The 17,481-nt window shown below is 46.2% G+C and overlaps 1 protein-coding gene across 6 annotated transcripts in view; it reads right to left on the bottom strand.

Moving 5' to 3' along the window:
• Window positions 1-17,481, bottom strand: part of LOC115116966 (DENN domain-containing protein 3-like) — a 30,205-nt gene that overhangs the window by 6,851 nt on the left and 5,873 nt on the right. For 2 of the 6 annotated variants that reach the window (XR_010465723.1, XM_065027560.1), the window contains exons 7-20: window positions 15,273-15,392; window positions 13,977-14,195; window positions 13,581-13,696; window positions 12,977-13,132; window positions 12,571-12,667; window positions 12,378-12,481; window positions 8,774-8,958; window positions 7,634-7,793; window positions 6,913-7,325; window positions 6,030-6,055; window positions 5,619-5,852; window positions 5,114-5,284; window positions 2,161-2,290; window positions 1,725-1,835 (exon numbers count right to left, since the gene is read on the bottom strand). Coding sequence is in view for 5 of the 6 variants with exons in the window: in XM_065027560.1 (XP_064883632.1) it covers window positions 1,725-1,835; window positions 2,161-2,290; window positions 5,114-5,284; window positions 5,619-5,852; window positions 6,030-6,055; window positions 6,913-7,325; window positions 7,634-7,793; window positions 8,774-8,958; window positions 12,378-12,481; window positions 12,571-12,667; window positions 12,977-13,132; window positions 13,581-13,696; window positions 13,977-14,195; window positions 15,273-15,392 (2,242 nt within the window). In the remaining variant the exon portion in view is untranslated. Of the gene's footprint in view, window positions 1-1,724; window positions 1,836-2,160; window positions 2,291-5,113; window positions 5,285-5,618; window positions 5,879-6,029; window positions 6,056-6,912; window positions 7,326-7,633; window positions 7,794-8,773; window positions 8,959-12,377; window positions 12,482-12,570; window positions 12,668-12,976; window positions 13,133-13,580; window positions 13,697-13,976; window positions 14,196-15,272; window positions 15,393-17,481 lie in introns of all 6 variants that reach the window. The other 4 variants (XM_065027561.1, XM_065027564.1, XM_065027563.1 and 1 more) reach the window with 4 other exon arrangements.

Below are 17,481 nucleotides of genomic sequence, written 5' to 3'. Positions count from 1 at the left end.
AGCTGTCTGTTTCCCCTCACCTGGTGTGTAGAGTAATAGAGAGTCAGCTGTCTGTTTCCCCTCACCTGGTGTGTAGAGTAATAGAAAGTCAGCTGTCTGTTTCCCCTCACCTGGTGTGTAGAGTAATAGAGTCAGCTGTCTGTTTCCCCTCACCTGGTGTGTAGAGTAATAGAGTCAGCTGTCTGTTTCCCCTCACCTGGTGTGTAGAGTAATAGAGAGTCAGCTGTCTGTTTCCCCTCACCTGGGGTGTAGAGTAATAGAAAGTCAGCTGTCTGTTTCCCCTCACCTGGTGTGTAGAGTAATAGAAAGTCAGCTGTCTGTTTCCCCTCACCTGGTGTGTAGAGTAATAGAGAGTCAGCTGTCTGTTTCCCCTCACCTGGTGTGTAGAGTAATAGAGAGTCAGCTGTCTGTTTCCCCTCACCTGGTGTGTAGAGTAATAGAGAGTCAGCTGTCTGTTTCCCCTCACCTGGTGTGTAGAGTAATAGAGAGTCAGCTGTCTGTTCCCCCTCACCTGGTGTGTAGAGTAATAGAGAGTCAGCTGTCTGTTTCCCCTCACCTGGTGTGTAGAGTAATAGAGAGTCAGCTGTCTGTTTCCCCTCACCTGGTGTGTAGAGTAATAGAGAGTCAGCTGTCTGTTTCCCCTCACCTGGTGTGTAGAGTAATAGAGAGTCAGCTGTCTGTTTCCCCTCACCTGGTGTGTAGAGTAATAGAAAGTCAGTTGTCTGTTTCCCCTCACCTGGGGTGTAGAGTAATAGAGAGTCAGCTGTCTGTTTCCCCTCACCTGGTGTGTAGAGTAATAGAGAGTCAGCTGTCTGTTTCCCCTCACCTGGTGTGTAGAGTAATAGAGAGTCAGCTGTCTGTTTCCCCTCACCTGGTGTGTAGAGTAATAGAGAGTCAGCTGTCTGTTTCCCCTCACCTGGTGTGTAGAGTAATAGAAAGTCAGCTGTCTGTTTCCCCTCACCTGGTGTGTAGAGTAATAGAGAGTCAGCTGTCTGTTTCCCCTCACCTGGTGTGTAGAGTAATAGAGAGTCAGCTGTCTGTTTCCCTCACCTGGTGTGTAGAGTAATAGAGAGTCAGCTGTCTGTTTCCCCTCACCTGGTGTGTAGAGTAATAGAGAGTCAGCTGTCTGTTTCCCCTCACCTGGTGTGTAGAGTAATAGAGAGTCAGCTGTCTGTTTCCCCTCACCTGGTGTGTAGAGTAATAGAGAGTCAGCTGTCTGTTCCCCCTCACCTGGTGTGTAGAGTAATAGAAAGTCAGCTGTCTGTTTCCCCTCACCTGGTGTGTAGAGTAACAGAAAGTCAGCTGTCTGTTTCCCCTCACCTGGTGTGTAGAGTAATAGAAAGTCAGCTGTCTGTTTCCCCTCACCTGGTGTGTAGAGTAATAGAGAGTCAGCTGTCTGTTTCCCCTCACCTGGTGTGTAGAGTAATAGAGAGTCAGCTGTCTGTTTCCCCTCACCTGGTGTGTAGAGTAATAGAGAGTCAGCTGTCTGTTTCCCCTCACCTGGTGTGTAGAGTAATAGAGAGTCAGCTGTCTGTTTCCCCTCACCTGGTGTGTAGAGTAATAGAGAGTCAGCTGTCTGTTTCCCCTCACCTGGTGTGTAGAGTAATAGAGAGTCAGCTGTCTGTTTCCCCTCACCTGGTGTGTAGAGTAATAGAAAGTCAGCTGTCTGTTCCCCTCACCTGGTGTGTAGAGTAATAGAGAGTCAGCTGTCTGTTCCCCCTCACCTGGTGTGTAGAGTAAGACATGTACAGTCTGTGGGGCTGGGAGGTCTAGTGATGGATTGATCTTGTGTTTCAACGTCTCCAATGTTGTCTTTGGAACCATCACAGGAACTGCTTACAGACAACAAAACAGAAAGCAGAAAAAATGACATATCAGAATATGAATCACTTTCCTGATTACAGAAAATCACAATGAATTTCACACACGATTGTTCTTCAGAGGCACATCCGATGTTGTTGATTTAGTTGTATACTTGATCATTGAACTCCAAGGGGTGGTTTCCTGGAAACTCCTGGACTAAATACATTTTCAATGATTCTCCATTGAGTTTGTGTTTTAGTCCGGAACCCCACCATTAAACGTACAAATGGTAAAGCTTACAGATGATGTATATACAACAGAACAAATGGAAAGTGCATCTGGACCATAATGCATTACCTTCATGTTTCACTCTGTCAAAGTATGCCAGTTTGGAGGCGGCAAATATGGCCTTCTGGGTCTGAAGGCAGCCAACCACAGCATCCATGAGCAAGACGTTAGTCAAAGCCTGCTGCATGTACTGAGGATCCTATAAGGGAACATGACAACTTATACACACACTGCCTGTACTGAGGATCCTTAAAGGGAACATGACAACTTATACACACACTGCCTGTACTGAGGATCCTTAAAGGGAACATGACAACTTATACACACACTGCCTGTACTGAGGATCCTTAAAGGGAACATGACAACTTATACACACACTGCCTGTACTGAGGATCCTATAAGAGAGACATAGTCTATAAACACACAACCTACTACACATTACAATGTACAATGAGTACAGCCCATTAAACAGCGTGGGAGATCACATTAAGTTTGGGAGATCACATTAAATTTGGGAGATCACATTAAGTTTGGGAGATCACATTAAGTTTGGGAGATCACATTAAGTTTGGGAGATCACATTAAGTTTGGGAGATCACATTAAGTTTGGGAGATCACATTCGGATAATATAATAAGGACAAAACATAATACTTTCCAGCAGAGCAGAGGGGTGGGACAAGCCTGTACTCCAACGTGGGGCGGCCTAGTGGTTAGAGCATTGGGCCAGTAACCGAAAGGTTGCTGAATCGAATCCCCGAGCTTACAAGGTAAAACTCTGTTGTTCTGCCCCTGAACAAGGCAGTTAACCCACTGTTCCCCGGTTGGCCGTCATTTAAATAGGAATTCGTTCTTAACTGACTTACCTAGTTAAATAAATACATAAATGTATTAATATCCCTTTAGGAAGCCTGGAGGAAACCATCAGGCCAGAGGGGTGGGACAAGCCTGTACTGTAAGATTAATATCCCTTTAGGAAGCATCAGGCCAGAGGGGTGGGACAAGCCTGTCCTGTAAGATTAATATCCCTTTAGGAAGCCTGGAGGAAACCATCAGGCCAGAGGGGTGGGACAAGCCTGTACTGTAAGATTAATATCCCTTTAGGAAGCCTGGAGGAAACCATCAGGCCAGAGGGGTGGGACAAGCCTGAACTGTAAGATTAATATCCCTTTAGGAAGCCTGGAGGAAACCATCAGGCCAGAGGGGTGGGACAAGCCTGTCCTGTAAGATTAATATCCCTTTAGGAAGCCTGGAGGAAACCATCAGGCCAGAGGGGTGGGACAAGCCTGTACTGTAAGATTAATATCCCTTTAGGAAGCCTGGAGGAAACCATCAGGCCAGAGGGGTGGGACAAGCCTGTACTGTAAGATTAATATCCCTTTAGGAAGCATCAGGCCAGAGGGGCATCAGGCCAGAGGGGTGGGACAAGCATGTCCTGTAAGATTAATATCCCTTTAGGAAGCATCAGGCCAGAGGGGTGGGACAAGCCTGTACTGTAAGATTAATATTCCTTTAGGAAGCATCAGGCCAGAGGGGTGGGACAAGCCTGTACTGTAAGATTAATATTCCTTTAGGAAGCATCAGGCCAGAGGGGTGGGACAAGCCTGTAATGTAAGATTAATATCCCTTTAGGAAGCCTGGAGGAAACCATCAGGCCAGAGGGGTGGGACAAGCCTGTACTGTAAGATTAATATCCCTTTAGGAAGCATCAGGCCAGAGGGGTGGGACAAGCCTGTACTGTAAGATTAATATTCCTTTAGGAAGCATCAGGCCAGAGGGGTGGGACAAGCCTGTAATGTAAGATTAATATCCCTTTAGGAAGCCTGGAGGAAACCATCAGGCCAGAGGGGTGGGACAAGCCTGTACTGTAAGATTAATATCCCTTTAGGAAGCATCAGGCCAGAGGGGTGGGACAAGCCTGTAATGTAAGATTAATATTCCTTTAGGAAGCATCAGGCCAGAGGGGTGGGACAAGCCTGTACTGTAAGATTAATATCCCTTCAGGAAGCCTGGAGGAAACCATCAGGCCAGAGGGGTGGGACAAGCCTGTACTGTAAGATGAATAACCCTTTAGGAAGCCTGGAGGAAACCATCAGGCCAGAGGGGTGGGACAAGCCTGTACTGTAAGAATAATATCCCTTTAGGAAGCCTGGAGGAAACCATCAGGCCAGAGGGGTGGGACAAGCCTGTACTGTAAGATTAATATCCCTTTAGGAAGCCTGGAGGAAACCATCAGGCCAGAGGGGTGGGACAAGCCTGTACTGTAAGATCAATATCCCTTTAGGAAGCCTGGAGGAAACCATCAGGCCAGAGGGGTGGGACAAGCCTGTACTGTAAGATCAATATCCCTTTAGGAAGCCTGGAGGAAACCATCAGGCCAGAGGGGTGGGACAAGCCTGTACTGTAAGATTAATATCCCTTTAGGAAGCCTGGAGGAAACCATCAGGCCAGAGGGGTGGGACAAGCCTGTACTGTAAGATTAATATCCCTTTAGGAAGCCTGGAGGAAACCATCAGGCCAGAGGGGTGGGACAAGCCTGTACTGTAAGATTAATATCCCTTTAGGAAGCCTGGAGGAAACCATCAGGCCAGAGGGGTGGGACAAGCCTGTACTGTAAGATTAATATCCCTTTAGGAAGCCTGGAGGAAACCATCAGGCCAGAGGGGTGGGACAAGCCTGTACTGTAAGATTAATATCCCTTTAGGTGCCAACCGATCTTATACTTTCTTCATAATAACGGTAATAAAAGAATGTGACATGTTTTTCAAGACTATGAATAACCACAGAACGCATTCAGGAGGGTGAAATGGACTATGCTAATATTTCTACCCACACGTTCCACAAAGTGTTTAACAGAAGTCACTGCACTGCTTAACAGCTTTGCTGCGCCACCGAAAAGCTAGCAATTCCATGGTGCGGGTTGGGGGACTTCAAGCTGAAGGGGTTAGTTTAATGAATTCAACTTGGTTACATTATACCCTATTGAATGCAGCACAAGTCTTGGAGATCCAGCGTATATCCTACCTTGTGGTCGTCTGCCATCGTCCTCCCAGCCCACATCTCTCTGACCATGAGATTCCACAGGTCACACGCAGACTTCAGGTTGGCCTCAAACACCTCCTTCCTCAGACTGCACTTGATCTTCAGAGACGGGATCCTCAGCAGCAGGAAAGGAGCAAAGGAGATTTTCACCTCCTGACAGAGACGAGAGGGAAAGGGGGATATCTAGTCAGCTGGACAACTGAATGCATTCAACTGAAATGTGAGAGGATTATCAGATGTGTCATCGTCATCATGGCAGATTTTCATTTGAACAAAGCCAAACATTGAAGGCAATACACTGTAGTCATACCAATGTACCCTTCCATATTATTCATTACGGAGTGAGTTTCCAAAAGCTTCATAGAACTAAGAACATCTTTCATCCATTGCCTATACTTGTCAAAGATTATTTTAAGACTACAAAGCTTTTAGAGAACTCATGCCTGAACAGTACTACTACTAGTGCCTAAACATAGAGTAACCACACCTTTATGTCTCTGAACTTGGTGATCTCGATAAACCCAGGCCTCCCGTCAGTGAGTAGGAAGAGCCTCTTCTGTGTCATGGCGATCTTACCCACTCCCTGGTTGGTTTTGACAGAGCAGGACAGCTTGTAGACAGACTCGTTGTTGTCCAGGTGCTCCATGACCTCAGCTGGCAGGTGAACATCCTGGGCCTCCACCTCAGTCTCCTTCCAGAAGGTGTAGAACACACGGAACACCTCTGGGTCAATCTGCTTATGTTGCCCTGGAAACAGAAGGTGTAGAACACACGGAACACCTCTGGGTCAATCTGATTCTGTTGCCCTGGAAACAGAAGGTGTAGAGTACACGGAACACCTCTGGGTCAATCTGCTTCTGTTGCTCTGGAAACAGAAGGTGTAGAACACACGGAACACCTCTGGGTCAATCTGCTTCTGTTGCCCTGGAAACAGAAGGTGTAGAGCACACGGAACACCTCTGGGTCAATCTGATTCTGTTGCCCTGGTAACCTTCTCTTAGAAGAAAGCTTCAGTCTTCAAGGAGCCATTCGTTGTAAGAGTGGTGGTGTACATGTAAACAAGGTATGACAAGTCTCAGCAGCCTGTAGAGAACATGCTCATCAAACGCACATTAAAACCATGCAAATGCATTCCATCATTTTACTTTCATGTTCATGCATGTCATTCAAGCCAATAGAAACAAGCTACTTCAAACAGCATCTATTGTAAACAGGAACCCTGTGTTTTGTCAAAGCAAAGAGCCCATTTATACATCTTCCATAGCTGAAGACGCCCCATGAAACAACAGCCATCCATCTCATGTATGATGTCATGGAATGAACGTTAAACCCAAGCAGAGATGAAGATAGAGAGAAAAATAAAAGAGATGCCACATGAGTCCCGCTGACCAATCATACGATGGGATGCTGCAGACGAACTGGACAGTCTTGCTTACCATCCAATGAGGAGTCAATGTAAAATACTGATTTGGAGGGACTCCTCATGGCAGAATTCAAACCCAAAGTCACTGAATCCAAAGTCATTCTTACAAGATCCTATCAATAAAGTAAGGATAATCAGATGATACACACCGTGTTCCTAGGCAGAGTGGTACTGTATTTCAAACTGTATTGACAGATCAATCACTCGTTTACTATCATGGGTGATCTTATTGCTATAGTACAACCATACTGTACTGCTCATGTATTTCCATGTCCTGTCAACGAGAGGCCTGACCTCTTAACTCACTTACCCACAGTAAGAGCCTCAAACAGCCAATGGATGGAAAGTCTCAACTTACCCACAGTGAGGGCCTCAAACAGTCTATGGATGGTAAGTCTCAACTTACCCACAGTGAGGGCCTCAAACAGCCTATGGATGGTGGCGACGTCTTTCACAATCCCAGACTCCTGGATGCGCTTCACAAAGTCCTCCTGCAGCATGTGGGTCTTAGGGAGCTGGAACTTCTTCACGTGGTCGTCAGCTTGGACCAGCACCATCTCGTTGTCTGTCTTCACCTTGAAGATGAGCCGCTTGAGCTCTGGCCGCCGGTCCACCTGGGAGAACTCGTCCTTCTGCAGCGAGTCCACTAGCGCCTTTACCAGGTCGGTGGGGAAGATCTCGATGTCCGTCTTGTAGAGGTTCTGGAAGTCGCTGAGGGCGTCAAGACGCTTGGAACACAGCGTGTTCATGAAGCCGCGCAGGTAGAAGTACCTTGGAAATAGGGAAAGGGTTGTATGAAGAGTAGTAGGACTTCACTTATAAATGATTTGTGAAGTATGTATGTAGTGCGTATTGTGACTGATTGGACACACACTAACGCGCCCTCTCTCTGTCTCGCCCACCAGGTGCCTCTCGTTGCTATCAGCAGGAGCATTGCCTTTATAAACTTGGTGGTCCAGTCACTTTATGAGGACTTTTCAAGTACCCAATAAAGCCTTTTTTAAATGTATTTTTTAGATGTAGTGTGTTTAAAGTGTGACTTAATAAAATGAATAATCCCGATGTTGTAAATGAAGTACCTGGCCAGGAGGGTGGAGTTCTCAGGAGGAACACAGGAGATGGCCTTCCCCAGTAGTATGATCAACTCTCCATAGTAGTTCTGGACATGGTGGTGCACCATGGGAGGAGGAAATTCTGGCAGCTTGAAGATCTTCACAGGCTTGGGCGGGATCTTGAAGGCTGTGTAGAAAAAGACAAAGAGTGACACTGCAAACAAAAAGGGTCTACTTTATATGAATCTTCTCCAGCACCACCTCAACATATGTGAAAATGGCATGTTTCTATGATCTGTAGTAAAATAAGTGAGGAAGATGTGTTTCCAATGACATTATCAACCAATTAGGAGGCAATTAGTAGGTAACGGGGATTATTCCTTCTCATAATTGGTTAAAATCACATGATGCACAACGATGTCATTGGAAACACTTATCTCCCTCTATATGTTTTACTACCGAACATAGAAAGACGTCATTTTAACATATGTTGACGTTGAGGATGAGCATGAAGTTGAACATTTGAGAAAATTCCTTTTAAGATGAATCTTCTTGTTCACATAAGTCAAGGCTTAATGACCTACACTTTTCTTTAACCATCTGTCATAAGAGCCACGTAACACTAAATAGTTGTGTGTTATAACAGTTTTCATTAGCTGACAACAACAGACATGACTTGTTATGACATCCGTTATGACAGTGTTATGTAGAGTAGTCCAATAGACATTTCAAGTGGAAAGTCAGTGCATAATGTCACGGAGTAATGTTACTGTAACCGTGTAAAGTTAAACATCACAGTATATGTGTTAATCAGTGGGTAGCTATTATTAGTCCTCCCACTGCAGGGGTTGCAAAATCTGGATTTCCAGAAATCCTGGTTGGGGGATTTCATGCTTCCTCCGTCCTAATTCCACTAATCTTCCAACTGGGATTTCTGGAAAACCTGGGAATTTGGGGAAAATTTCTGGAATTTTGTAACCTTCCTAAAAAAAAAAGTTGCTATCTAGTACCTAAAAGGGTAGGAGAACCCCTTGAAAAACCCTTTTTTGTTCCATGTAGAACCCTTTCAACAGAGAGTTATATATGGAACCCAAAAAAGTGTTCTACCTAGAACAAAAAAGGGTTACACTACCCTTTTGGAACCATATTTTCTAAGAGTGTACTCACCACTTTCAGGAATAATGGTCTTCTTGAGGGAGGTTTGTCTGAGGAGGTTGAGATGGCGCTCCTCTCCCAGGTTGGGGAGGCTCATCCCCAGCCTCTTGTTCAGACGGATCTCTGGGTCGCTGCTATACTTCCTGGCCATTTCCTGCATGGTGGGCCTCCTGGGGTTGTCTGTCATCGCCTTCATTCTGACATCAGACACATATAAAACAGGACTGTATACAATACCCTAAATACCATACAGGACTGTGTACAATACCCTAAATACCATACAGGACTGTGTACAATACAATACCCTAAATTGTCACGCCTTGGTCATAGTATTTTGTGTTTTCTTTAATTATTTGTTCAGGCCAGGGTGTGACATGGGGTTATTGTATTGTCGTATTGGGGTTTTTGTAGGCATTGGGATTGTGGTTGATTAGGGGTGTGTCTAGTATAGGCTTGGCTGCCTGAGGCGGTTCTCAATCAGAGTCAGGTGATTCTTGTTGTCTCTGATGGGGAACCGTATTTAGGTAGCCTGGGTTTCACTTTGTATTTCGTGGGTGATTGTTCCTGTCTCTGTGTAGTTTCACCAGATAGGCTGTAATTAGGTTTCACGTTCCGTTTGTTGTTTTTGTATTTGTATAGTTATTTCATGTATCGCTCTTCCTTCATTAAAGACATGAGTAACCACCACGCTGCATTTCGGTCCGACTCTTTTGACAAACGAAGAACGCCGTTACATAAATACCATACAAGACTGTGTACAATACAATACCCTAAATACCATACAGGACTGTGTACAATACAATACCCTAAATACCATACAAGACTGTGTACAATACAATATCCTAAATACCATACAGGACTGTGTACAATACAATACCCTAAATACCATACAGGACTGTGTACAATACAATACCCTAAATACCATACAGGACTGTTTATAATACAATACCCTAAATACCATACAGGACTGTTTATAATACAATACCCTAAATACCATACAGGACTGTTTATAATACAATACCCTAAATACCATACAGGACTGTGTTCAATACAATACCCTAAATACCATACAGGACTGTGTACAATACCCTAAATACCATACAGGACTGTGTACAATACAATACCATACAAGAATGTGTACAATACAATACCCTAAATACCATACAGGACTGTGTACAATACCCTAAATACCATACAGGACTGTGTACAATACAATACCCTAAATACCATACAGGACTGTGTACAATACCCTAAATACCATACAGGACTGTGTACAATACAATACCCTAAATACCATACAGGACTGTGTACAATACAATACAATACCCTAAATACCATACAGGTCTGTGTACAATACCCTAAACACCATACAGGACTGTCAATCATACAAGACCCTAATATACATACAGGACTGAATACCATACAAGACCCAGAATACCACGCAAGACCCAGAACACCATACAAGACCTTAAACCTCTCACTGAGTCTCTCCCAGACATATATGTAGCATGTTTGCAGTGGGGTACTATGTAATAGAATTCAATAATTTCCCAAATCACTCCTCCAGTATCCCTAGTCAGTCTCTTTCACTTATTTGATCTATTCCAGCACTAGCTGGTCAACTAATCGTCAAGGCCAGCTGGTCAACTAATCGTCAAGGCCAGCTGGTCAACTAATCGTCAAGGCCAGCTGGTCAACTAATCGTCAAGGCTAACTGGTCAACTAATCGTCAAGGCTAACTGGTCAACTAATCGTCAAGGCTAACTGGTCAACTAATCGTCAAGACTAACTGGTCAACTAATCGTCAAGGCTAACTGGTCAACTAATCGTCAAGACTAACTGGTCAACTAATCGTCAAGGCTAACTGGTCAACTAATCGTCAAGGCTAACTGGTCAACTAATCGTCAAGGCTAACTGGTCAACTAATCATTGAAGCTCTCAAACACTGTATAAATGGATGGTGGTTCTCGAAGAGAGGTTTGAGAAAAACGCCTCTGCTGTACATTCAAATATTCAACAACAATACAACGTCGCCGGGTGGCGCAGTGGTTAAGGGCACTGTACTGTAGCGCCAGCTGTGCCACCAGAGACTCTGGGTTCGCACCCAGGCTCTGTCGTAACCGGCCGCGACTGGGAGGTCCGTGGGGTGACGCAGTGGTTAAGGGCACTGTACTGTAGCGCCAGCTGTGCCACCAGAGACTCTGGGTTCGCGCCCAGGCTCTGTCGTAACCGGCCGCGACTGGGAGGTCCGTGGGGTGACGCAGTGGTTAAGGGCACTGTACTGTAGCGCCAGCTGTGCCACCAGAGACTCTGGGTTCGCGCCCAGGCTCTGTCGTAACCGGCCGCGACTGGGAGGTCCGTGGGGTGACGCAGTGGTTAAGGGCACTGTACTGTAGCGCCAGCTGTGCCACCAGAGACTCTGGGTTCGTGCCCAGGCTCTGTCGTAACCGGCCGCGACTGGGAGGTCCGTGGGGTGACGCAGTGGTTAAGGGCACTGTACTGTAGCGCCAGCTGTGCCACCAGAGACTCTGGGTTCGCGCCCAGGCTCTGTCGTAACCGGCCGCGACTGGGAGGTCCGTGGGGTGACGCAGTGGTTAAGGGCACTGTACTGTAGCGCCAGCTGTGCCACCAGAGACTCTGGGTTCAGGCGCCCAGGCTCTGTCGTAACCGGCCGCGACTGGGAGGTCCGTGGGGTGACGCAGTGGTTAAGGGCACTGTACTGTAGCGCCAGCTGTGCCACCAGAGACTCTGGGTTCGCACCCAGGCTCTGTCGTAACCGGCCGCGACTGGGAGGTCCGTGGGGTGACGCAGTGGTTAAGGGCACTGTACTGTAGCGCCAGCTGTGCCACCAGAGACTCTGGGTTCGCACCCAGGCTCTGTCGTAACCGGCCGCGACTGGGAGGTCCGTGGGGTGACGCAGTGGTTAAGGGCACTGTACTGTAGCGCCAGCTGTGCCACCAGAGACTCTGGGTTCGCACCCAGGCTCTGTCGTAACCGGCCGCGACTGGGAGGTCCGTGGGGTGACGCACAATTGGCCTAGCGTCGCCCGGGTTAGGGAGGGTTTGGCCGGTAGGGAAATCCTTGTCTCATCGCGCATTAGGGACTCCTGTGGCGGGCCGGGCTCGGTGCGCGCTAACCAAGGTTGCCAGGTGCACGTTGGTGCAGTTGGCTTCCGGGTTGGATGGCGCTGTGTTAAGAAGCAGTGTGGCTTGGTTGGGTTGTGTATCGGAGGACGCATGACTTTCAACCTAGGTCTCTCCCGAGCCCGTACGGGAGTTGTAGCGATGAGACAAGATAGTAGCTACTAAAAACAATTGCATACCACGAAATTAGGGGAGAAAAAGGGGTAAAAAAAAACAATACAACATCCAACAGACTGGATAACTGGATCAGACTGGTGGAGAAACTCTTCCTTTGATGTTAACAAAGCAGGTTTGCAGCGGTGTGTTCTATAAATTAATCATTGGACTGAATTCCATAACATGTCCAGGCAGGTTACCAGCGGTGCCATAACTCAGGCTTTGTTCTAACCATCACTGTACCATCAGGGAGAAAAGTGAGTTGGAGGGTAGGGGAAGGGATACGCAGGAAGGGGATATTGTAAGTGAGAGCTTACTTCTGTGTCTCTGAGCGAGTGTTGACTTCCATGCGCGTGAAAGCATCCATCTTCCTATTGAGGCGGTCCTTCAGGAATGAATGAAAGATGTGTGTCTCCAAGACCTATACGGATACACATGTATAAATTGAGTATAGGAATCAACCGTACTCTTTATAGCGATCGTGACCTGAGAAGCTACTTCAACATGTACCTTTCTGTAAAAGGGAAGGTCAGCTAGCTCTCTGGTCTTCAGGAACTCTTCACTGTTAAACACTCGGTGTTCATAGTTCAGGTGACCACTGACATCCCTGATGAAAGGCAGAAATGCAGCGGACCATTAATATACAGGCTACATTAGTGCCTTTAAAGACCAGGAAATAGAGCATCTTCCTACACCTCACCGGGTTGACTTCCTCCTTACAGGTACAACACCAACATCATCACACATATGCCACTATTGGCTCTTTCCAGTGTGACCATTACTCAAGGGAGAGCAGTATTGACATATTTGAATTCACTTGTTGATGTCTGTAAGCAGGAAGTCCACCCGGTGTGTATGATGATGTCATACTTTAAGCCCTGCACCTCAGAAAGGGAGTCTGAACAGCATGACTGACCTGAACATGTTGACAATGAGCTCCAAGGTAACATTCTGTATCTCCCAGTTCAGGTTCTGCTGCCATTGTCTCCTCAGCATGCGCATCTCATTAACGTCTGTGCCGGCCCCTTGGTGACACACCTCTAGATCATGTTGTAGCTGGAGGCCCTTCCTCCTGTAGAGCAGCAGGAAAAGAAAAACTGTTGTTCACTCACTGCCACAAAAACAATGTTATATAAGCATGACTGTGAGTGATAACTGATGTGATATTCTACCTCTCAATAACCTCATTCTGTGTTATTGAGACAATGGATGTGTCATGTCAGTTGTAGGGGGCTTCAGCACAGAACAGAGCACATAGACAATACAGACTATGTATTCCTCCTGTTATTCTTTTGTTCTACATGTTTCTCTCTGCATTGTTGGGAAGGGCCCGCAAGTAAGCATTTCACTGTTAGTCCACAGTTCTTGTTTATGAAGCATGTGACGAATACAATTTGATTCTGAAATGGCACCCTATTCCCTATATAGTGCACTACTTTTTAACAGTGCCCGTAAGTAGTACATTATTCCCTAGTAGGACACTATATATGGAATAGGGTGCCATTTGGGGGGGGTCCTACCGCTTGGAAAAACACTCTGCAGAAACGAAGGGGACGTCTGGTAGGTCGACAGTCTCTGAGCAGGAAGAAGACACTGTTCCATCATCAATATTAATCAAGATCAGGTCGTCTGTTTCCTGTCACAGAGAATAGAGAGTTCCAAAAACATTCAAAAGTCAAAGCTTTTCTTTCTCCAACTGCTATGACATTTCAACTGTTTGGAAACGGAACAAGAGAGTACAACCAAGAAGTAGGTCTAAACACTGTTTATGGACAGTTGGACACTTCAAACAATGACATCATGAAAATCATATTGTTGTCTGACATCAAATAACACAAAGACAAAACCATGGTTATATAAAGGATGTACCAAGGTTGCAATAAAGAAACTACTACTACTAATACAAAGCCTCCTACCGCAGCGACCTCCTCAAAGTGGTTGAGGTGGCAGCCCATGAGGAAGGCGGTGGGGGCCATGACGAAGTCCAGCATCTGGGCTGAGAGGATGGGCACGTAGGGATGCTGCCAGTGGAGGGGGTGGATGTAGAACATGAAACACTCTGCCACCAGGGTGAGGCGGGCCCAGTCAGCTGAGAAGAACACTACCCTCTGCTCCATCAGAATACCAGTGATGATCTGGGCAAACCAACACAGGGTCAGGGGTCAATAGAACCAGAGGAGAGGAGAGCAGGGTAGGGTAGAAAGAGCAGAGCAGAGTAAAGTAGAGCAGAAAGAGCAGAGTAGAGTAGAAAGAGGAGAAGTACCAGAGTAGAAAGAGTAGATCGGAGCATAGTAGAATAGAGCAGAAAGAGCAGAGCACAAATAGTAAAGGAAATCAGAGCAGAGTAGAGTAGAAAGAGTAGAGCAGAAAGGGAGGAGTAGAGCATAAAGAGCAGAGTAGAGCAGAAAGAATAGAGCAGAAAGAGCAGAGTAGAGTAGAAAGAGTAGAGCAGAAAGAGCAGAGCAGAAATGTTGAGCAGAAAGAGTAGAGCAGAGTATAACAGAAAAGAGCAGAAAGAATGGAGCTTTGCAGAGTAGAGCATAACAAAAAGAGCAGAGTAGAGCAGAGCAGAAAGAGTAGGGCAGAAAGAGCAGAGCAGAGTAGAAAGAGCAGAGTAGAGCAGAGTAGGGTAGAGCAGAGCAGAGCATAACAGAGCAGAGTAGAGCAGAAAGAGTAGAGTAGAGCATTAAGAGTAGAGTAGAAAGAGCAGAGTAGAGCAGAATAGAGTTGAAAGAGTAGAGCAGAAAGAGAAAGCAGAGCAGAAAGAGTAGAGCAGAGCGGAGCAGAAAGAGTAGAGTAGACGAGAAAGAGTAGAGCAGAAAGAGTAGAGCAGAAAGAGCAGAGTAGAGCGGAAAGAAGATAGTAGAAAGAGTAGAGAGGATAACAGAAAGAGGAGAGTAGAGGAAAGTAGAGCAGAAAGAGGAGAGTAGAGCAGAAAGAGGAGAGCAGAGTAGAAATAGTAGATCAAAGCAGAGTAGAAAGAGCAGAGTAGAAAGAGTAGAGCAGAAAGAGGAGAGTAGAGCAGAAAGAGGAGAGCAGAGTAGAACAGAAAGAGCAGAGCAGAAAGGGTAGAGTAGAAAGAGTAGAGCAGAGCAGAAAAAGCAGAGTTGTTGCCAGGCAGGGCAGAAGTCAAAACATCACTGCGAACACTTCAGTTGAATGGCTCATCGTAGAAAGTGCTGTTACCCGTCTGAACATAACTCTCTACTCACCTGTAAAATCTGTTTGGATCTAAAGCACAGGAAGGGCAAATGGAGGTCCAGGTCTACAGCGGGGTGTTCCTTATCCTCTCTGGAAGGCAGTACGATCATCAGGGGTCTCAGGTTGAACACCTGGGCACAGTCAGGGGTGAGCACATCATCAATATCAGTACACAAGAAGGAAGAAGGAAAAGGTGTTGGTGGTGGTAGTAGTAGTTTGTATTATTGTTTGGGTCATTTTTATTCTGACTGTAGGATGGAGAGAGGGGGGAGAAATGAAGGACCAAGGAAGAATTAAACCCCAACAATGCATAGTCCATGTAGAGTGAGTGGTGTTCAAACACAACCAACCACTGGCACGTCAGGCAGCCTAGCAGTTTGGATAGATGAACTGGATAACATAAAGCAGCTCACCACATGTAGTTGTCCAGGGGGTGGAATGGGCACTAGAAACAGTTTGGATAGATGAACTGGATAACATAAAGCAGCTCACCACATGTAGTTGTCCAGGGGGAGGAATGGGTGGAGATGAACTGGATAACATAAAGCAGCTCACCACATGTAGTTGTCCAGGGGGTGGAATGGGCACTAGAGACAGTTTGGATAGATGAACTGGATAACATAAAGCAGCTCACCACATGTAGTTGTCCAGGGGGTGGAATGGGCACTAGAGACAGTTTGGATAGATGAACTGGATAACATAAAGCAGCTCACCACATGTAGTTGTCCAGGGGGTGGAATGGGCACTAGAGACAGTTTGGATAGATGAACTGGATAACATAAAGCAGCTCACCACATGTAGTTGTCCAGGGGGTGGAATGGGCACTAGAGACAGTTTGGATAGATGAACTGGATAACATAAAGCAGCTCACCACATGTAGTTGTCCAGGGGGTGGAATGGGCACTAGAGACAGTTTGGATAGATGAACTGGATAACATAAAGCAGCTCACCACATGTAGTTGTCCAGGGGTGGAATGGGCACTAGAGACAGTTTGGATAGATGAACTGGATAACATAAAAAGCATGTAGTTGTCCAGGGGTGGAATGGGCACTAGAGACAGTTTGGATGATAGTTGTCCAGTTGGGGGTGGAATGGGCACTAGAGACAGTTTGGATAGATGAACTGGATAACATAAAGCAGCTCACCACATGTAGTTGTCCAGGGGTGGAATGGGCACTAGAGACAGTTTGGATAGATGAACTGGATAACATAAAGCAGCTCACCACATGTAGTTGTCCAGAGGGGTGGAATGGGCAGTTGTCCAGGGGTGGAAGAGACAGTTTGGATAGATTAACTGGATAACATAAAGCAGCTCACCACATGTAGTTGTCCAGGGGTGGAATGGGCACTAGAGACAGTTTGGATAGATGAACTGGATAACATAAAGCAGCTCACCACATGTAGTTGTCCAGGGGTGGAATGGGCACTAGAGACAGTTTGGATAGATGAACTGGATAACATAAAGCAGCTCACCACATGTAGTTGTCCAGGGGTGGAATGGGCACTAGAGACAGTTTGGATAGATGAACTGGATAACATAAAGCAGCTCACCACATGTAGTTGTCCAGGGGTGGAATGGGCACTAGAGACAGTTTGGATAGATGAACTGGATAACATAAAGCAGCTCACCACATGTAGTTGTCCAGGGGTGGAATGGGCACTAGAGACAGTTTGGATAGATGAACTGGATAACATAAAGCAGCTCACCACATGTAGTTGTCCAGGGGGTGGAATGGGCACTAGAGACATAGTGAACTGGATTGCTCACCACATGTAGTTGTCCAGGGGTGGAATGGGCACTAGAGACAGTTTGGATAGATGAACTGGATAACATAAAAGCAGCTCACCACATGTAGTTGTCCAGGGGTGGAATGGGCACTAGAGACAGTTTGGATAGATGAACTGGATAACATAAAGCAGCTCACCACATGTAGTTGTCCAGGGGTGGAATGGGCACTAGAGCACTAGAGACAGTTTGGATAGATGAACTGGATAACATAAAGCAGCTCACCACATGTAGTTGTCCAGGGGTGGAATGGGCACTAGAGACAGTTTGGATAGATGAACTGGATAACATAAAGCAGCTCACCACATGTAGTTGTCCAGGGGTGGAATGGGCACAGGGGTGGAAGAGACAGTTTGGATAGATGAACTGGATAACATAAAGCAGCTCACCACATGTAGTTGTCCAGGGGTGGAATGGGCACTAGAGACAGTTT

The sequence above is a fragment of the Oncorhynchus nerka genome, linkage group LG14 (genome assembly GCF_034236695.1).
Source record: "Oncorhynchus nerka isolate Pitt River linkage group LG14, Oner_Uvic_2.0, whole genome shotgun sequence".
NCBI lineage: Eukaryota > Metazoa > Chordata > Actinopteri > Salmoniformes > Salmonidae > Oncorhynchus > Oncorhynchus nerka.
Note: the sequence above shows the minus strand (reverse complement) of the source record. Positions and strands in the feature narration are given on the sequence as shown.